Source organism: Mirounga leonina, unplaced genomic scaffold (genome assembly GCF_011800145.1).
Source record: "Mirounga leonina isolate KUSES-001 unplaced genomic scaffold, KU_Mleo_1.0 Mir_54, whole genome shotgun sequence".
NCBI classification, from domain to species: Eukaryota; Metazoa; Chordata; class Mammalia; order Carnivora; family Phocidae; genus Mirounga; species Mirounga leonina.
The window spans coordinates 6,395,700-6,418,767 of NW_023270812.1; the positions used below are offsets into that span (position 1 = coordinate 6,395,700).

Sequence of the window (23,068 nt, forward strand, 5' to 3'; positions counted from 1 at the left end):
ATTTTGCCTGACTTTCTGTGTCTATTTCTGTGTGTTAGGAAAGTCAGCTACTTCTCTTGCTCTTAATGATAATAGTCTTATGAAGAAGAGGTCCTGTAGTGCCCTGTAGTGCATTGTCCCCTGTTCCCCAGGGCTTGGCGCTTTAGAGAATGTCATCTATGTGTGTTGCATGTACTCTGCTATTCAGTATTGGCCTCTTTTTCCTTTAATCCAGTTGCTTATTGTGGGTAGCAAGGTGTGCAGTGATATGCTTGTGAAATGAGACCTGCCCCCACTGCCACTAGAACTGTGGTCCCACAAAACACACAGGTCAGGAGATGTGATGTTGGCAGGGTTTACACTGGTCTTGTGCAGGAGGTGCCCACAGCACTGGGATTCAAGTGCATGTGACTGGGAAGGGCAGAACCCCCAAAGGGGAGGGGGCAGGGCTTGGTATAAGCAAGTAAGGTAACAAATATCAACATGGTGCTGGTTCCCTCAAATGGCTGTTGTTTATGCTAGGGGGTAGGAGAGGGAAATGGCACCTGCCAGCTTTTTTATTCCTTGAGTGGTTGGTCTCCCCGTGATCCCTGTCTCCCCAGGCTGTGCTCTGAGATGAGCAAATCACTCTTCCTCCCATCTGTCCCTAGTGTTTTTCCAACTGCTGGTTCTATAGCTGTATCTGCAGGAGTTTTTTGTCATGCTGTCTCGTTAAGGGCAGGGACTCTGCTTCCTAACACCCTTCAGGCTTTCCCAGGGCAGAGCCTGCCGATTTTTAAAATTCCAGGCTTTAAGTCCTGCCAGTGTTAAGAATTTATGAAATTTGTTTCTGTCACTTTCAAAGACAAATATTATGGAGATTTGTCCTTCCTGTTTATGGGCTCCCTGCTGTGAATGTCTATTTTCTGACCTTCTCTGAGCCACAGACTCCCTCCCTGCCAAGGATGGCCATAGTTTGTTTTGTTCTCATACCATGTCTTCACTCTTCTTACCTTCTTCAACATGGCCTCTTCCCTACCTTTAGATAGAAGGCTGGGATATCTGCTTTGGACTTTGATCAGAAGAAACAAAATTCTGATGGGTTTCATGCAATAAAAGTTGATTGGGGGTTCGATTGTTATAGCACTAATCATTTTTTGCACTAATGCAATTTTTGTTAAATTTCTCCCTCTCACTTTTTAATGTTTTGGAGGTAGTCCTTGTGAGTGGTTCAAGGATCCAGTATAAACAAAGTTCATAAAATTTGTCAATGGCATTGTATCACTTAGGTTAATTTAGACTTCATTAAAAAAGAAATTAAAAAAAAGAAATCAAATGCATTGTTAGTGCAGAGTTCTTTTAAGTCAAATATAGTGCACAATGAACTATATATTGATTATAATTTCCAAATGACGTTTTAAATGACACAAAAGAGTAGCAGTTTTACAAGTAGAAATACTGAAATTTCTGCCATGAGTAATGGTTTATACTAGGAAGAAAAATAAGTATGTGATCTGCTCTTACTTTTGCATGATAGCAGATAAGAAGTGATTGATATTAGGTTATTCATTTATGGGTAGCTCATCTGTGTTTTATTCCTTGCCCTGTCATACTGAGAAGACCTACCAATTTTATTAGGGCTGCTGATGTACTCTGTACTTATAGTTTTATTACCTGGTGGAGAAGTTACAAAATATTGGCAGTGTTTAATAACAAGCACTTTATGTTTCCTTGTGTCAGCAAATTTCTTAGATTAATACCCTATGTTTGATTGATGGAGTTGTACTGAGGTTTTTTTTTTAAGTTTCTAATTTCTGTAAATGCTTGTAAAAAAAAAACAAAAACCTAACAGGAGGCCTAACATGTATATGTATGTAGCTACATATATACGTACACATATATGTGTCACATATATGTATATGTGTGACACACATGTGTCTATATGGCTACATGTGTATATATGTAACTACATGTGTGTATATATGACATATATATGTATATGCCTCTCTTTGCCTAGGTAAACCTTTGTCTGAAGCTGATATTAAATATTTGTCTGTGATTACAAGTACTCAGCATGTTGTTGTCTGTGTTATTAGGTTTGTAAAGTATTTTTAAAAACCCAAACCACAAGATTTAGAAAGAAAATACAAACCTCAGTTTTCTGGAGTTTGGAGGCATAAAGATGCTTATTCTTTAGTTTTTGTGACACTTACTAAAGCTAGTTCAATGTCAGTGTTGGACAAGTACTCTGAATTTTTAAAACTTTGAAATGAGAATCTTAAAAATTTAATTGAAACAAATATTTGATCTTTTGTTGTAAAACTTAAGATATGTTAGTTATCCCTCCCTTTCCCTGCGGTCCTCTGTGCTATTCCTTATGTTCCACATATGAGTGAAACCATATGATAATTGTCTTTCTCTGCTTGACTTACTCTACTTAGGATAATACCCTCTAGTTCCATCCATGTTGTTACAAATGGCAAGATTTCATTTTTTGATGGCTGTGTAATATTCCATTGTATATATGTACCACATCTTCTTTATCCATTCATCTGTTGAAGGGCATCTCTACTCCTTCCACAGTTTGGCTATTATGGACATTGCTGCTATGAACATTGGGGTGCACTTGCCCTTTCTTTTCACTACATCTGTATCTTTGGGGTAAATACCTAGTAATCCAAATCAGAGAGGGAGACAAACCATGAAAGACTCTGGACTCTGGGAACCAAACTGAGGATTACAGAAGGGAGGTGGGCAGGGGGATAGGATAACCCGGTGATGGGTATTAAGGAAGGCACATGTGGTGATGAGCACTGGGTGTTATGCAACTAATGAATCATTGAACACTACATCAAAAACTAATGATGTACTATATGCTGGGTAATTGAACATAATAAAAATTTTTTTAAAGAAAAAAAAGATATGTTAGTTATTTGCAAGGAATTTAGAAGAATGGAAAAGATATTTTCCCCTCTTTTGATCCTTGGATGAGACAGACTTTTATTTTACTTATTTATCTTTTTAATTTCATAACTTTTAAAGCTTAGGACATTTTCAGAATAACTGATCTTTGACCTTTGCTATAATGATTTTTGTAATATTTCTATCAAACAGTTGCTAGTTCCTCTAGCACTAGGTAACAAAGTTTCGAAGAAATACGTAAGTTTTTTAAATGTAGTTTTATAGCATAACTATAGGCATATCAAATATTTGAACATGTCTATTTTTGTAGGGGCCTAGAAACTCACCTTTTGAAGGAAAAAATCAAAGAAAATCACAAAAATCCATAATCATGTTGATTTTCAAGGTATAAGCTTGTTTTTTTTTTATTTATAGAGATAAAAAGGAATGCCTACTGTCTCAAATTATTCTTAGTTAAGTTATAGGGTAAGGTTTCTTACATCAAATTATGTTTAACTATTTGAAAATTAAATAGGTTCATTTCAAATCATGTGAATATCATGCATTAATTTACATAAATGACTTTAATTACTTTTCAATACATCATTAGGTATTAATTTAGGCTGTTCTCATAAGTCTCTTGGACTTCCTCAATAGAAAATAACTTCCCGTGAATTTGCACTAATTATTTCCTCCTATAAACGGGATGAGATAAGTATGCCAAAATGATTGGCCAGAGAAAGTGCATGTACCTTTATTTTTTTAAAGATTTATTTATTTATTTTAGAGAGAGAGCGAGTGAGCTCATCAGCAAGCAGGGGAAGAGGCAGAGAGGGAAGGGCTGAGGGGGAGGGAGAGGGACAAGCAGACTCCCCACTGAGTATGGGTCCGACTTGGGGCTCAGTCTCACAGCCTGGAGATCATGACAGGAGCCAAACCCAAGAGTTGGATGCTCAACCGACTGAGCCACCCAGGCGCCCCAAAAGTGCATGTTCATTTAGACACTCTTAAAAGTATCGAAGGAGAGCTTGATTATAGTTTAGCACAATTTGAATCATGGCCTACAAACCAGTATTTCTGTCTGCACATGGAGTAAAAACTTCACCATAAAATTAGCCTTTAACATTGATGGCCTACCATTCCCCAATATTAATATACTGATATTGGAAACAGATCTCACATAGTAGGCAATTCTTCTGTTTTATCTGATTAGAGAGTCTGTTTTCGTATGATTTTTTAAAGTAGCAAAATACGTATAAGTGATCTTTAAAAGTTTTTGGATGTAACATGATTGGAAGAAGTCTTTGTTCCCCTTGTATAATGTTAGCATGAACTAAATGCTCCTGAATTGGCAATGATGTGTTAGCACCAGGCCTGGGATTAAAAACGTGTATGTCATTAGAGCTCGATAATTCAGATGTGCACACTCATAGATTCTCAGGACCTTGTATAGTTCTCCCTTCTCCAGTCCGGTTTAAAGATCCTAATGGAGTGTTCTATTGTTTTATAACAAGTGAAATAATTTTCTTCATATATATATATATATATATATATATATATATATATAATTTTTTTTTTTTACTTAGTCATTCCATACATAGTTAATTCTTTTAATCTTTCCTCATAAATCAATGTTTCTGGCTCATTAATCATCTATACTGCCCTTTTAAATCTTACCATATATTTCCCTTTCCTCAATACCTTGTAAACCTGATTTTCCCTCCACACGAAATTTATTACACATTCTTAAGTAGGCTGAAGATATAAATTGCTTTCTGAAAGAATGGCACTTTAACATTAAAATGTCTCTAAGAGTAGTCTTATCTAGATCTGTGTTGATCCTGCTACATATCAAAAGACAACTTAAAGCCAGAAGAGATCTGAAAGCGTCTTTTAAATTACTTTGCACTTCTGAACTACTGAGTTACATTTGAATGGATAGCTCTAATAAAATGACAAGATTTATCACTTACAAAACCTTAGTCCAATATTATTGTGTATTGTCCAGGAACTTCTCCTAAAGGAGAAACATATATATTTAAAGATGTAGTTGAATTTTTTTATTAATATAAATGAGCATATTTTTGTTTGTTTGTTTGTTTTAAAGGTTTTATTTATTTATTTGACAGACAGAGACACAGCGAGAGAGGGAACACAAGCAGGGGGAGTGGGAGAGGGAGAAGCAGGCCTCCCGCTGAGCAGGGAGCCCAATGCAGGGCTTGATCCCAGGACCCTGGGGTCATGACCCTAGCCGAAGGCAGACGCTTAATGACTGAGCCACCCAGGCGCCCCAAGCATAATATTTCTAACCAGTTTTTCTTCCACTGGAATATATCATAGGTAGAATTAGCATGTTGCTTTCAATTTATATATGTGATCCTTATAAATTTAACATACTTCAGGATATGTTTTATAGTGAGTGTGAGATTTATAGAGAAACAATCATTCTACACATACTTAAGAGTATATGTGTGTGAACTTGCAAGTATTGAAAGCCAAACTGAAAAGAGTGGTTTCAGTGGATACATTTGCTCTTTTTCTGCCATCTGACTCTAGTTTACTTTGTGCTTATCTTAACTTTCCTATTTCTGTAGATCAGGATCAAGTTTAAGATCTTAGCATCATCTCTGACTTGTCCCTCTTTCCTCCCCCACCTCACATAGAAATTTTTAAATATGTCAGAACAATGTCCTCTAATATGTACTATTGTCTTATTTTAAACATTCATTTATAGATTGCTTGATCCTTCTATAATAAATTCTGGGAGAGCAGGGATCTTACCTGTCTTGTTCACTCCTAAATGCCTGGAACCTAGAACAACAAATGCTCCATAAATTAATGAATGTCAGTTGTGTTTGTTTTCCTTTTCTTTCAGACTAGCCCTGGCCTGGTGCTTTTTACCTCTATTTAAATGATTTAAAATAAATGGCATTCCTTTGATTTAAGCTTCACCATCCAGTACTCTGTTCTAGAAGGAAGATGAGGGAGTGCAGGGTGTAAGATGCAATTTTAGGCAGGGGCAGTCATGGAAAGCTGTAGTAAGGTGAGCCATGAGAAAGCATGGGTTCTGATGCACACCTGGCAGGAAGGCATGTATGTTTTACAGGTTAAGTGCATAGATGTGGTGGTGGGAGCATATGGAAATTCTCGATGTCATTTCTATTTTTCAATGAAGAAGAGCAAGATTATTAGCTATGCATGTGGGTGGGGAAGAGGTGCTAGAGGTTTGAGCAGAGAATAAATGACATGGAACAGTCGTGTATGTGAGTGGGGAGAAGGATTAGGGGAGTGTAATAAAGTACCATCTTTTAGGTGCATGGGTGTTAGCACAGAGTTGGCAGAGTGTACTTAGGCAGCATTAACCCGAGAAAGTGTTCAGGGAGTTGAGGGGAGTCCAAGGGACGAGTTGTTATACTGATCGAACCATGAAGTGCAGAAAGAGGGAATAAAGGAAGAGGAGGCAGATGATTGTTACAGTGAAGGGTTTTAGGGTTGGGGCTTCATAGGGATTGAGCTAGAAAGAGAAGAGATGGTAACCTTCGAGTAGGACACTTGAAGTATGAAATTCCTAGATTCCTAGGAATGCAATGGCAACTTTACCAGACAATGCAAATGCTTTCCAAAGTGACTGTATCACTCTAACCGACAGGAATGAGACTTCCTGTTCCTCCATATCATCTCTAATATTTAATATTTAAGTCTTTAAATCACATGGAATTGGATTTGTGTATGGTGTGAGGTAGAGCTCTAACTTTACTTTTTGCATGAATACAGTTGTCTTGTCACCGTATATTGAATAGTACAGCCTTTCCACATTCATCAGCAGTGTCTCCTCGACTGTATTATCAAATTAATTAATGCGTTAATGCAACAAATATTTATTGAACACCTGTTGTGTACCAGGCACTATTAATCTAATAAGGAACAAAACAAACAATAATCCACTATTAGAGTTTATAATTTAGCTTGGGTAGAAAGGCAATAAACAATAAATGTTATAAATACATTCCATAGTGTGTTAGAAGGGAGTGAACACTAAGGAAGAAAGAAAAACAGAGCTGGATAAGAAGGCTGGGGGCCCCAAGGTGGGGAGACTGTTCATATTAAATAGCATGATCACGGTGGATCTCATTGACAAGATTTGGGCAGGCACTTAAGAGAGGTAAGGGGGTTCATCAAACAAACATATAAAGGGAGAACACTCCAGGCAGAGGGAACAATCAGAGCAGATTTCCGAAGTTAGGAATATAACTGGTGTGTTCAAAGAGGAGCAGGGAAGCCAGTGTGTTGGAGCATGGTTAATTATGGAGAGTAGTAGGAGGGGAAACCAGAGAAGAAATGGTGGAAGCAGGATGTGTAAGGCTTTCTAGGCCATTGTATGGATCCTTTTTTTTTTTTTTAAGGACAGTTAGTGTTTCTTTTTATTTTTCATTTAAACATTTCATCCATTTGGAACTAATTCTGTTCTAAAGTGTGAAAAATTGATCCAGTTTTATTTTTTTCTGGATGTATACCATTGTCCCAATACCAGCTAATGAGTAGTCCATGTTTTCCCCATTGATTTGAGGTCTGCTTAGTGATATATTGAATGCATATAATTATTTAGATCTATTGCTAGTTACTGTTCTATTCTTGTAGCTGCACACACTGATTCTTTTTCAAAGATTTCCTACATAATCTTGTTGGCTTATTTTAACATATAAACTTTGGAATCATCTTGTCTATTTCTGAAAAGAGAAACCAGGTTGTATTTTTATTGGGATTGTGTTAAATGTATAAATTGACTTAGTAAAATTGGCCATTTCATGATGTGTAATTTTTCTATCACAGAAAATTGTTTTCTGATTTTGCAAGTCTTTCTTTTAGTCATATTTAAAGTGTCTTCATATAGATATTATACATTTCCTATAAATTATTTCCATATATTTAATTTTTCACTATTATAACTAAGGTCTCTTAGCTTATATCTTCTTTTTTTTTTTTTTAAAGATTTTATTTATTTATCTGAGACAGAGAGAATGAGAGAGACAGAGAGCACATGAGAGGGGGGAGGGTCAGAGGGAGAAGCAGGCTCCCTGCGGAGCAGGGAGACTGATGCGGGACTCGATCCCGGGACTCCAGGATCATGACCTGAGCGGAAGGCAGTCGCTTAACCAACTGAGCCACCCAGGCGCCCGACTTAGCTTATATCTTCTAATTGGTTGTTTTAAGTATTTCCCCCTATTCTTTTGAATTTCTTTTTTGAGGACTTCGGTTATGCATGCCAGTTCTCCTTGGCCAGACTATTTCTCTCACACATTTCCATTTTTCTAATAAAATCACTGATATTCTGTGTGTATTTTTTTTTAAAGATTTTATTTATTTATTTGAGAGAGAGAGTGCATGAGGGGGGGGAGGGTCAGAGGGAGAAGCAGACTCCCTGCTGAGCAGGGAGCCCGATGCAGGACTCGATCCTGGGACTCCAGGATCATGACCTAAGCCAAAGGCAGTCGCTTAACCAACTGAGCCACCTAGGCACCCATCTGTGTGTATTTTTGCAGTGTTTTTTTCCCCTTTTACCTCTTCCAGTTTCACCTGCATATTTTGAATTTTTTAATTCCTACTTGTTCTTAGAAGTCTCCAGCTTATGTTTCATCTTCTATCACATTGCTATTTCTTCTCTGTCATAATTCTTAATTTCTTACATTTCTACTTTTTGGTCTTCTACAGAAGTGGTTGCTTTCAGTTTTTTAAATTCGTGACAAAATATTTGGTTACAGTATTTATCTCTGCATTGTATTTTTCTTTAATTGGTAAGTTTCATGGCTCTTTGATACATTTTTTTTTCTTATAGTAATTTTGTTTTGATGCTGTGCTAGGTCGCATTTTAATATTCACAATTGAATGAGTTGGCTTTTCCTACACTATAACCTGAAGTAGGTTTCTGAGTTGGGATAGAGGGTAGCATTCTTCTGGGATTTATAATCCAAAATACTTCTCCTTCTCTGCTATCAAAAGAATGATGGTTTCCAGTGCTATTTGTTTATGTATTTATTTTGGGGACCCTTCTCCTCTGCTTCTCTGATCCCAAATGGATTTGAAAGGTCTTCTATGAGCCCTTCTTGCCCCCATTTTTGCAAACAGGAAATAAAGTTTGCCCTCTATGGGATCTTCCTCACCAGAAACATTTTTTTTCTGATGTTTTCTTAAATTCTTTAATTATCTCTCTTGTCTCACACTATAATTTATCTCTTCCCTTCCTCCCACATGACTTATGCCTTATCTTAGCTAACTTTTGTTTTTAATGAAATCCTCAAGGTCCATCCAGGTTGTAACAAAAGGTAAGATTTCCTTCTTTTTTATGTCTGAGTAGTATTTCATTGTGTTTATATACAACAGGTTCTTTATCCATTCACCCATCGATGGACACTTGTTATTTCTTGTCTTTTTGATGATATCCATTCTGATATGTGTGAGATGTTGGCTCACTTTTGATGGATCACTTTTACCCCTAATTTTATAGTAAATGAAATTCATATTATGTCTGTATGATTTTGGAATAAAAAGAAAAAAGTGTTCATGCTAGAAATAATTTTAACTTTTGAGATTTAGTACTTCATAGTTAGGAAGGAACTAAAGTAGACTAGGAAGGGGAGGGTGTTTTCTGGACTCTTCCTTACTTCTTCTAAAGGCAAAGTTATCTTATGTTTTATTCTATAGTAAAAACAAAGATCCAGTAACATGTTTCAAAGGGAAGACATGAGGAAACTGCTCACTGACTCAGGATGTGTGTGTGTGTGTGTGTGTGTATGAATTACTTCTATAAGCATGAGGAAGGTTTGTATAAAATTCTAATATCCAACATATTTCAAATCATGCCTACAAATTCTATTCAAATCATTACTTGCATTCATACATCTGAAGTAAACTATGGCTATGGAAGAATGAAAATTTCTGAATGTAAAGAAAGCTACTGATAAATCTGAGTGGGCGAGCTGTGAATGTATAGTTGGGGTTAGTTAGACAAATGGCCGAGATTGGTTTGTTGTTAATAGAGAAGAGGTGAAGAGTTTATTCTCCATGTGGGACTAGTTGGCTTTATTGTGGCCACAAGCTGGCTTAACTTCAGCTGGCATTCACAGATGAAGATCTTGGCTCAGGAAAAATGTACTTTATTTATTAAAAAATAAAATATGAGGTAAAGAAAAATTAAAAAACATATTACATCTGGATAGTGGATGAAGCATTACTAATTTTACTTGAGATGGACTACTTAGGTACACCTTAGATACTACTTAGGTCCTACTTAGGTATATCTTTGCTCCTTCCTCTTCTCCTTTTACATTCTTAACATTTCTTTACTGGTTGAATGAACTGTGGTAGAAATTGTGGTGGAAAAAATCCAGACTGATCAGACTCTAATCTTTTTGTTTTAATTAACATAATGCATTATTTGTTTCAGGGGTACAGATCTGTGATTCGTCAGTCTTACACAATTCACAGCGCTCACCATGGCACATACCCTCCCCAATGTCCATCACCCAGCCACTGCATCCCTCCCACCCCCCTCCACTCCCACAACCCTCATTTTGTTTCCTGAGATTAAGAGTCTTTTATGGTTTGTCTCCCTCTCTGGTTTTGTCTTGTTTCATTTTTCCCTTGCTTCCCCTATGATCCTCTGCCTTGTTTCTCAAATTCCTTATATCAGTGAGATCATATGATACTTGTCTTTCTCTGATTGACTTATTTCGCTTAGCATAATACCCTCTAGTTCCATCCATGTTGTTTCAAGTGGCAAGATTTCATTTTTTTGATGGCTGCATAATATTCCATTGTGTGTGTGTGTGTGTGTGTGTGTGTATACCACATCTTCTTTATCCATTCATCTATTGATGGACATCTAGGTTCTTTCCATAGTTTGGCTATTGTGGACATTGCTGCTATAAACATTGGGGTGCATGTGCCCCTTCGGATCACTACATTTGTTGTATCTTTGGGGTAAATACCCAGTAGTGCAATTGCTGGGTCATAGGGTAGCTCTACTTTCAACTTTTTGAAGAACCTCCATACTGTTTTCCAGAGTGGTTGCACCAGCTTGCATTCCCACCAACAGTGTAGGAGGGTTCCCCTTTGATCAGACTCTAATCTTGTTATTTATCATGTTATCTTCCAGTTAAGTTGCAATATGTGTGCTTTGTATGTGTGATAACATACATGTTTTTGCACATTCTTTTCCTCCTTTATCTGTCCATTAGAGTTTATAATTTATAATCAGTGTATTTAACATCTCTATAATTACATGAACTTTCAAAGTACTTTATTTTAGAGGGAGCCAGTAGATTGATGGGAAAGCAGAACTCTTTTTTACCTATATAAATATATCTTTTATTGTAGACAGTTCCAAAAAAATTTTTTTTTCTATTAAATAGCTAGTTGTTGTTGTTTTTTCTGGAGAATATCAGATTGGATCATTAGACACAAGGAATTTCACATTTTCTATTAAAACATTCATGATATGTAAGATGTGAATAGTCACAGTTTCTTCACATATACAAAAATAACATTTTTACTCTAATTATTCAGTAAGAAAGAACTCTGTTCCAAGACACAGGAGATGTGCATTTAGATATAAACTATTTACTACGCTTTCAACATTAAAGGTATAGGAGGAATAGAATGTATTTTAAACTCTTACCCATTTATATTCTCCTTTCACATTTAGCTCACTCATTTCTTTGGCCTTCCTGTTGGGTGTGACAGTGTATTAGCCAAGCTGTCTCAGGCATTCAGGCATTTTATCAGTTCTACAAGACAGATGCTAAACAGCATAGTCTAAATTGAAATCTCTGATGACTCTCTGGAGACAAGTTGATAGCAAGAATCACACTCGAGCACTTAAATATGTGGCCTTTTCCCATATTTAACTGCAAGGAGAGAACAGCTTTTGAGTAAACGTTTTTAGCCTTCAACTGTCAAGATTTCTTTTTTATCATTTGATTATTGCATCTCGTTTTGTTAGGAAAGGCTATCAATCTCCCTTTTTTTCCCCTACAATGGAGAATTTAAAGGACCATCGATGCCTATTACTTTAAACAAAACAATTTACAGAAACTGTGTAGTCTGATACTGCTTTCAGAACTATTTTAGGCTATAGAGACAACATTTTGAAATAAAATCTTAGTGCCAAGTGTGTTCCAGTTTAGTTGTAAATTTAAAATGACATAACCATAATATTCTCAGCTATCTTCGGGACTTCCTTATTTCATACAGTTGTTGCAGAAGCATTTTTAAATCATGTTATTGGATCGTAGCCTGAAAGAAGTCTTGAATTTATGAAACTGAGGTTGTTATAAAGGTGATAGAGCTGAGAAAAATAAGCCTTGAAATGTAAACAGGGATGTATTTCCATAGCCCCTGTGGATTCCAACAGGGAGTTTTTGTGCTTTTTGAGATTCCACTTAGCTCTACAGATGGGTGGATTCTCTGATAATATGTTTGTCCTTAATATTTGTTGAATTAATAAATACTCATGTCAGGTTATAAAGGTGTAGGAAGGATCTTAGAGGTCACCCAGTGTAATTTTTTATTGACCCATGAGAAAGCTGAGGCTCCAAATAGTACAATCACTTGCCCACAATGTATGGAACCAACTCATCTGCACCACGCTCATGCTTTCTTCTGTACTGCGTATATCTGCACGAGCTACCCTAGATCCTTTTGAGAACAAGGCAGGGCATAATTTATTGTCGATAAGACGAGTTAAGTCTAGTACTGAAGTCTTCGAGATTTTTTTTGATTGAAATATTTGTCATTTTATTCCATATTTCTATCTTTATTAACACCGTATCCTCACTCTACCTATCTGAAAAACTACATTATAAGTTTCTTGGGTTTTTCTTTGGGCGGGGATGTAATCATCATCTGACAATGCTAATTTAATTATAACTTATTATAATACCCACAATACTAATTTTAGTTTTTATTTATTCTAATCATATTTAAACTAGTTTCTATAAGCACTTTAGACTAAGTTATCTCATTTTAAGTGTCACACAAGCCTTAGATTTTATTTTTATTTATTTTACTTTATTTTATTTTATTTTTTTTAAAGATTTTATTTATTTATTTGAGACAGAGAATGAGAGACAGAGAGCATGAGCGGGAGGAGGGTCAGAGGGAGAAGCAGACTCCCCGCCGAGCAGGGAGCCCGATGCGGGACTCGATCCAGGGACTCCAGGATCATGACCTGAGCCGAAGGCAGTCGCTTAACCAACTGAGCCACCCAGGCGCCCCCCTTAGATTTTAATCAAAATTTTCTCATGTATACAAGTGAATTTCAAAAGAGAAAATGTGGGTTTTAATGTGAGAGGTTTTGCATAAAAAGAAAATATGTATTGGTCTCATCAGTAATGAATTTGCGGTCATAAAATTGGTAACATTTGATAGTTACTTAGATCCAAGAAATGTACAGAAAATACAAGCAATTGGTTCTGATTTAATCGTTAATAGCTACAAAAGTTGTAAATACACAAATCTGTGATACAGCAACCTTAATTCTCAGATAATTATTTCTAATCGAAATTGTACAGAATTCAAGTTCATAGGAAATTAAAATATATTTCTGCCTGGTTCCACTGAAAAGTATAGGTATTTTGCAAAACCAAATAACATTTTCTAATGAAAAGAAATAATGTCTTAAAACTGAAATGTTTTATTGTCTGAGTGTGCAGAATTCTATATATCTTTCTGTGGCATTTCTGTGGCATGTCACCTGCTTATTTCTATAGAAGAGTCTGGGGAATATTCTCATCTCTTTTCCTAAATGATATATGTCTTGAGGATAATATATTTGACTTACCTCTTTGTCACCAATAATACCAAGCCTAGTGACTTGGAAATATTATGTATTCAATAGATTTTTCAATAAATGAATGACATAAGCAGGATCTATTTTAGAGACAATTTCTTAACTCTGTTTCTAAGAAATATTTTAGTGTATATGACTATAGGTCCTTGAATTCAGATTTATGAGTTTCTAACACTGAAAAACCTATACTTCACAAGTTTCTCTGGCCATTTTAGATAATTCTAAAATCTATACCAGTTCCATAAGTGATTAAATAGTTTATGAATTCCAGTATTATATCCCATTAATATTTTTTTTCTTTCTCCATTTCCAATCACAATTAACTTTGCTCAACTTTAACAATTCTACCTTACTAGCAACTCAGATTTTGACAGTTCATGGGGTAGGGTGGCTCCCAAAGACTACATCTGGTTTCATGTTCCTCATTCATCCCTCAGTGCATTGTAGTCTATTTTCCATCCCATCATGCCAGTATAACTTCTTAATTTTCAGAGAACTAACCCTCGTCCTAATTGGCCCACTTATATCATTAAAAAACTTGTTACTCCCATTCATTGATTTCTATCCCATCCCTTCCCCATTTTCTTGCTCCCATTCTGACCATTCTTCCTATTCTCCTGTAGAATCCACTTATTATTAAGTTTTCAGGAAATGTTTCAAGTTCTCAGCCTTTTTCTCACTGTATACTTACTTTCTCTTTGAAAAAATTTGCCAATTTCTGTAGATTTAACCCACTACTTGACTACAGGCAAACTTTATAAACAGCCCGGATCTCCCTGATAATCTCCATACAGATTGTTCTGGTGTCTACTGTTAGTTTGTCCTTCAGGCATTCCAGGCCTAATGTGAAGAAGAACTTAATCCCACTCCAAGGTAGGGATATGGCCTGTCAGAAAAGGCTTCTTAGGATTAGTGAGGTTTGTGCTGAGTCATGAAGGTGATTGGTGGTTATTCAAGAGAAAAAGGAGGAGGAGTGAAAGGGATGAAGGAGTGAGGGAGAATAAGTGGCTGGTAGAACAGGAAGATCATGGAGCCTGAAGAGAGCAGGCCGTATTTGAGAACGGCCAGTATGGGGGCATAACTGATGGCGGAGCCTGTGAGGAGTAACCAGAGGCATCACAGTCAGCCTCCAAATGTCTGCACAGTGGGAGTGCATGTCAGTGGGAAATCATCTGTGGGTTTTAAGGAGATGAAGGACATGATTTAATTAGCCAGTATTCACAATATTCACAGCAGTCACAATATCCTGACAGAGGAATGATACAAAGAAGCTCAAAGTCAGAGACAAAAAGAGCAAGGAAAGAAAAAACAAACTTTTCTACAAAAAAAAAAAAGTAAAAATTTTCAATGCTAAATAAGTAAAAATGGAAAACAAAGAAGACGAGGAGATACTTACCGTAAATGCAACCAATGGTTAATATCTGTCGACAGAAAAAAATTCATACAAATTGATATTAATATGGAAAAGACATGAACATACTTTCACAAATGTATGCATGTAGCATTTATACTAAAATAAGAAAATATTCAGCCTCATTTGTTAAACATAGTAATCCAAAGGGAACAATAGGAGGGTGTCATGGACTGAATGTTTATATTCTGCAAACTTCTTATGTTGAAGCACTAACCCCCCAGTGTGATGGTGTTTGGACGTGGGGCTTTGGGATTAGATTTATGAGATGGCCCCCCTACGAGTGTGGCCTCCGTGATGGGATTAGTGTCCTTATAGAGGAGGAAGAGAGACCAGACCTGTTTTGAGCACTCTTTGGCATGTGAGGACACCTTGAAAGGTAAACAGTCTGCAAGCTAGGAAGAGGGTTCTCTTCAGAACCTGATCACGCTGCCACCCTCATCATGGATATCCAGCTTCCAGAAATGTGAGAAAATAAATATCTGTCATTTAAATCATCCAGTGTGTGGTATTTTGGTACAGCTGCCTAGGCAGACTAAGACAGAAGACCTGTTCTCCTTAGCAAATAATTTCATCAAGAATCATAAAATATAAATTTTGATTTTATTATCCCATATGATGGACTCTGTCTGAAGGGTGTAATATAAAATGGAGAAAATGTGATATCCCTGAGATGTTTATGATAATGTGATTACAAAAGGCAAAAGAAATCAAATAATATAAATTTCAAATTTAATTTCAAATGGTGGAATATTGCTTAGCCACAAAAAAATGAAATTCTCCATAGCAACATCAAAACATATTACACTACATGAAAAAGTACACTAAATGGAATGGACATAAAAATGAAAAATTATGATATTTGTACATATGTTCTAGAAGGAAAAAACACAAAATTAGCAATAAGTGGTAGAATTCGAAGTGATTTAATAAGATTTCCCTCCATCTCATAGTATATTTTTCATGTAAGTTCTCATGTAACAAATTGATTATTTGCATCTTTATTGTCAGAAGCCTATTTCATCTCTGCCTCTGGATCGCCTCATTCAATCAGTCATGTGCCCTAGATAATTCCCCTCTAGGTTTTTGCCCAAACCCAGCCTGCTAGTATAGTGACTAAGGACATGTCCTATAGAGCAGAAGCACTGGGGGTCTCTTTCCTAGTACTTACTAACTCTGTGATTTCTGCCAGTTTATTGAAGCTTCGATTTTCTTGTCCATGAGGATCATTTCATATGGATTTTGTCAAAAACTGAAACCAATAGTGCTTGTAAAACAATGAATAGTTATATTAAGAGATTTTGCTGTTGTTCTTGATGGTGTCCTAATTTAAGGCCTTTGCTACCTTGTGCTTGGACCACTGCAGTAAAGTTCAGACTCATCATCTTGACTCCAGGCCATCCCATTAGATCTCAGCAGAATAAGCTTCCTAAAATAGGTTACCCCCATCACTTGGATGTTTCCCCACCAACTGCTTAACCACAGTGCTTTCAATGAAACCAAATTTCAGGTTAAAGCTGATGAAAATAGGAATGGTGCCTGGGTGGCTCAGTCGGTTAAGCATCTCCCTTTGGCTCAGATTGTGATTCCAGGGTCCTGGGATTGGGCTCCCTGCTCATTGGGGAGCCTGCTTCTCCCTCTCCCTCTGTCACTCCCCCTGCTTGTGCTCTGTCATGTGCTCTCTCTCTCTCAGATAAATAATAAATAAAAATCTTTAAAAAAAAGGCTGATGAAAATAGGAAATTAATGTTTTTGCATCTTACTGTTTCAATGTTAGTAAGCTGGCTAAACAGACTAATTAGAATAACACAATATAGATTTCCCACTTGAAGTAAAGGTCATTTTTTTTTTAGCAGCTTCAGTTTATGCTAAAAAATAAAACTATTGACTAGAAAACTATTGAAACTATTGAAAACTATTGAAAAGTAAACTTTCAACTATATGATGAAGAATTTTAGAGAACCTTAAAATTCTTTCCTACTAATTATTATTAGTTTTTGTGACCATATGACAGAGCCTGTGCTCTACATCCTAAATCCATTCTAGCATTCAGTAAATGTAGGCATATAAAGTACTGTGTCATTCATAGTCACTTCAAAGTGCATTCAATATCTTGGTTCCCAAGTGCATTAGATTTTATTAAAAGCATTCTGCTGCGACACTCATTCTTCCTAATTGGTTTATGGACAGCCCCCCCCATTCAGGCAAATCCTAACTGCATTTTCCCACAAATCTAGTTTGATTTATGGTTCTTTATTTGTTCTATATTATTTATAATGAATTGGGGTAAAATTCTTAAGACATTAAATAAAATTTTCAGTGGTCCTCTTAAGACATTTAATAAAATGTACAGTAGTCCTTTGATAAATATGCAATGTACATAAGGATTATTAACAGTATTTTTGCTTATTTTTAATTTTATTTAGTCAACCTACATCCATCTGTGTGATTTCCAGTAGTAATATCTTTATTACCTTTCCAAAGATTATTATTTACTTGATTTTTCATGTAGAGATTTTTAGAATTACTTGGAATGTTGGAATGGATTATGTGTGGAATATAAAAAAATATTTTAGCCTTCTATTAGGTTAAGTAGGTATATATGTATTGGGAACAGAAAAAATATTATCCAGGGACAGTGACAGAGCATCTGCATACAATTAGATAATATCCATGTGGTACTAACAGGTTTAACCAGTCAGCTTTCAAATTACAACTTTGAGATGCCAAGAGTTAATTTGGAATGGGTCTGTAGGAAAATCCAAAAAAATAGTGTTTTAAAATGAGTAAATGGCAGAAATATAAATACAGAGGATAACAGACACTGAAGAAAGAATTTCCACACTGTTGAATGATTGCATAGCAAACTAAGTGAAGACTTTGCATGGAATTGTAGGCATGGAATCATTTCTGTAAGGAGTCCACGAAAACTTATGGGAAGAAAGAGGAAGTATACATTATCTATCAATAGTTTATAAAAAGCCCCCTAGGCTTCTTAGAAATATGTTCATTCTTTGAAAAGTCTGGACGATTAGAATTTTGAATTCAGAATCAGAAAGAATGGAGTATGTTTCAAATAAGAGACAAAAGGAAAAAGAGAAATTGATTTTAAGATAAATACAAAGAAAAGGGACAAAGATGGATACTATAGCAAAATTTTGGTCAATTAAGCAAATGGGAGGCTTGCTATCAACAGCATAAATGATAACTTGGCATCTAGAAAAATGGAAAGGATGGTTGGCAGATGATAAGCAGACAAAAGATCTACATGACGGTTGTAGCTGAATGTTTTCAATGAGGAGTTGAGCCTTTCATCCTTTACTGGAACAGTAAAGAGGACCTCAGCACCCACAGTGAGGGTAGCTTGGACTCTGACCGTAGCCAGCACTAATAAGTGCTTAGCCCTTTCTGCTGGGGTGCTGTCAGAGAATGCCTCCTAGTGGGGCGGGAATGTCATTCTTCACTGCCCAGCAGTAATGAGGCCGCCCCCTTCTGTGGTGTCAGTGTGGGCAGCAAGTCATGGGGCGCTCCTACTCCTCCCTGTCCAGGAGGTGTCCCTGGAGGCCTAGTGGTGCTGGAGCCCCCACCTTCACCCAGTATCAATGAGAAACTCCCTCTGTGGAGTCAACAGCAGCCAGGTCGGCTTCCAGGATTTCCACCCCGACCTGACAGTAATGAGCTAGTAACCCTTCCCCACATCTCCGCCAGAGATATGTTGGAAAAAACCAACTAAAACAGAAGGTTTAAGGTCCAGAGTCTCACAATCGCCAATGTCCAGGTTTCAATAGAAAATCAATTATCACACCAAGAATCAGGAAGCTCAAAAAGCGAATGAAAAAAGACAATCAGTAGATGTCACCTTTACCCTCTAGACCCTGGCAATCACCAATCTATTCTCTGTTTTTATGAGTCCGATTCTTTTAGATTTCTCATGTAAGTGAGATCACACAATATTTGTCTTTTTGTCTGACTTACTTATTCACTTAGTATGCCCTCAAGCTTCATCCATGTTGTCACAAAAGGCAAGGTTTTCTTCTTGTTTTATGGCTGAATATTTCATTTTAAGTGTGTATGTATGTATATACATATCTGGGTGGCTCAGTCGGTTAAGCATCCAACTTCTGATTTCGCCTCAGGTCATGATCTCAGGTTCCTGAGATGGAGCCGCACATGGGACTCCATGCTCAGTGGGAAATCTGCTTGAGATTCTCTCTCTCCCTCTCCCCCTTTGCCCCTCCCCACAACTTTGCATGTGTGTGCGGGCACGCACATGCACTCTCTCTTTAAAAAAGTAAAAAGTTAAAAAATAAACTCTAATAAATACCTTTGTGTTACCTCACTCTTCAACTCTAGTTCAGCATTTAATCATCTTAATATTTTAATACCCCACTCAGTTCTTAGTATTAGCCTTTCTATGTGCATCAGATAAAATGTATTTGTCATATTTGTTATATTACATGTATTTTTACATATTTCTTTATTAAAATTCAAATTTTTTACATGAATGTTAAAAATTAACATGATATCAAGTAACTTAAAATACTAAGATATTACATAAATTATTTGCTATTTTGTCCATATTCAGAATTAACAAGATAATCTGTTTTTATTAAACTAGTAAATATCTAGTATTTACTTTTTTTTCAGAGAAAAATAATCAGTGGTCTGTAATTTTCTAAATAGTTCACTAATCACTTTCAATTTTGTAAACTAATGTATTAATTCATATGTAAATAATGCAGATTTAAAAGATATTCTTCATATGAATAACTCAATATAAAATGTTTCTTCTTTGCTGTGCCTGGGTTTAGTATCTGCCTTTGGCTCAGGTCATGATCCCAGGGTCCTGGGATTGAGCCCTGTGTCAGGCAGGCTATCTGCTCTGCTTGTGCTCTCTCTCTTTCTCTCTCTCTCTCTGAAATAAATAAATAAAATCTTTAAAAAAATGAAATGTTTCTTCTTTGAGAAAATTTCAATTTGGGGGATGAAAGATTCTCACGTAATCTAATGTTACTTTCTCATAAATTCGTAATATCAAATGTATGCTATTATATATGCACATTTTCTTTTTAAATTCTCTTATTTGTTATAATTTTATATAACATTTTTATAGTTTTGTTGTTAATATTCACAACATGAGAACATATTTTACATTTTATGTATATAGAAAGATTTAAAGGTCATACTGTATTTTTTTTATTTATTTTAGAGAAAGCGAGTAGGGGGAGGGGCAGAGGGAGAGAGAGAACCCCTAGCAGACTCTGCTGAGCCGAGCCTGACATGGGGCTCGATCTCATAACCCTGACATCACAACCTGAGCTGAAATCAAGAGTCAGATGCTTAACTGACTGTACCACCTGGGTGCCCCTAAAGGTTGTATTTTAAATGTATTACTTTGGTATTCCACAAAGTATATCAGACCTGAGATTAGAATTAGCAATTATTAAAAATGTTAAAAGTTTTAACATTCTGAACTTAAAGGCCTCTATTAAAATTTTTACTTAAACAAAAGTTTAGACTTTTTTTCCTTATAATGTGATATTTTTTAAATGACTTTTTGCAGGAATGCTTTCTAAAGTAGCTTGAAGTAAAGTAAACCCTTAATGATTATAAAATAATTTTCTTCTTTAAATATTGTATTAGTGAAGCTGCTGTTGTCCATCATTAGACAGTTTGGTTTTTATCTTCCAGAATATTTTATATAAACTAAAACTTAAGAAAAGTCTTTTTACTGTGCATTTTTTGCTATTTTCCAAAACCTGATTCCTATTTTTTTTTTTTTTCTTTAAAGGTGAGAGGCCCTCCAGCTGCAGGAGCATTTAAAGAAAGACCAACCAAGCCCACAGCATTTCGAAAATTTTATGAACGAGGAGACTTCCCAATTGCCCTTGAGCATGACTCGAAAGGAAACAAAATAGCATGGAAGGTAAGTCAGGGCACAGCTGGGTGACCAGCTGGGCTCCTGGAGTGACATCTCCCAATGCCAAACAAACTTGGCTAAGTAAATAAACTGGAGTGATTTCTCGGTGAACGGAAGATGGTGGGTAAGCTCTTAGAGAAAGCCCCCCTGTGTCAGCTGTCCACCTTGACTAACCATTAAATTATAGCCTGCAAAAAAGAAAATGACAGAGTTGCTTTGCCTCAGAGAATTGTCTGCTGCCCAATTCATCTCTATTTTTATGAGAACCTGGCAGTGGAGCCTGTTTCAGGCAGTCCATCAAATGATGGAACTGGTGGCTGAATACAGAGAGCAATAGCCATTTATCTCCCCCAAATTTCACCTTCCTGCAGGACACTTCCAAATGGAAGCTTTAATTACCTAAATGGATAGGTCAAAATTGTCTGCTCCCTGGAAATGCAGAGTGGAATACAAAAGAAGGTTGCTTCTGGTCGCTGCACTCTCTCTCTCTCTCTCTCTCTCTCTGCGGCATGTGTCCACCGCGGTGGCCGTCATACGGGCCCGGTTAGAGGCTGACCTCCACGCTGAAACCATGACGGCACTGACATTCTTCTGACAAAAGGTTAATTGGCTTCAAAATAAATGTATTGCCTAATGACTCCATTCTAATGTGGCCGTGTTTCTTTCTAAAAGGCTCACTGATGTTATTTGTAAAAACTTGCCAATCTCTTAAGGGGAGAAGGCTTTTACATTTAATTTGAAAAACGAATGCTGATCTCTCACCAGCTTCTGCTATTTAATTATTTTTTGTTATCAAGGACCTTACTTTGGGTGATATTTATCAGCTAAAAGGGCTTCTCTGCCTGAAAACAGAGTGGCACATGTGTGTATCACATCAGGGTGAGGAACATAAGAGGTGTTTGTCAAATACCATCTCACTAAAGCAATTGACCCACTTAAAGTCCCACAGTAGTGTCTGCAGGTGAAGGCAGGAATTGTTTGTACTTTGTATAAATTTACATTAAAAATTAAAATGACCAAAGTAAAGAATTCATCAAAGTAAGTACTTAAATTCATCAAAATTAACCTTTTCCTTCCTGTATGGAGCAACTAAAAGAATTGTTTGCATTATTTCTGGTATGTCTTTAAATGTTTTCATAGAATTATCAAACATTTCTAAATCTTAAGCAGCCATAAGTTATTCAGTTACTGAACGTAGAATTACTACAAACTATTTGGTAATAGAAATCTGAAGGTGTCCCTGTTATTAAATTTTGTCATAATTTTTTTGAGAGGATGAAGGACATCACTATCTTGCTTTTAATCATTTCTATTAAAATGTGAATTTGTTATGTGACAATGTGCATATAATGAGGAAAAACTTATAGCAAGTATAAGTGATTCAGATATTTTAGTCTTGATGGAAGTACATATTCCCAGAATTTTACTGTGATTTTGGGTTTGTTTATATTTGAGTAGGTACATGGATTTTGTGTTTACTTGTCTTGGCTCCACTGGGAGCCACACACACACTTAAAAAAGACCCATTCCTTCGGAGTAAAAGAATATGCTGTAATTCTTTTTTAAAAAGCCAGTAGATTTTGGTGTTTTAAGCAATTATAGCCCCTAAAAATTATATCAATAAAAAAATTTATAGAATTAGTTTGACCTGCTCAAATAATCTTATGAGTAACTTTTAGAAGTGTCAAGAGACTCGGAAAAATTCATCTTAAAAATAATGAAAACGTAGGATGAATAATTTTGCTTTATCTTTGATAATCCAACAGTCAGAAGGGATATAAACATCTTTTCTTTTTTATAGTTTTATTAATTCTTTTAAGTTACTATTGACAATAGTCCTGATTCAGCAAGCTAAAAAGCCCAAATAAAAAGGAAGCAATTTATTGCTGCCAGTGGTAAAATAATAGCATACATTTAAAGAAACATCTTATCCTATAACCTGTAGGCTTCCGCCAACCACATCATTTGTACTACTCTAATATTGAAATTAAGATGTTAAAATCATTAAGGATAGGCCTGTAAACAGTCTCTC

General features: G+C 36.1%; 1 protein-coding gene across 1 annotated transcript in view; it reads left to right on the top strand.

Annotated features, from left to right (window-relative positions):
* The window catches only part of PACRG (parkin coregulated), a 321,973-nt gene that overhangs the window by 56,960 nt on the left and 241,945 nt on the right, over positions 1-23,068 (top strand). The window contains exon 2 of the mRNA XM_034991992.1: positions 20,908-21,042. Coding sequence (XP_034847883.1) covers positions 20,908-21,042 — 135 coding nt within the window. The remainder of the gene's footprint in view (positions 1-20,907; positions 21,043-23,068) is intronic.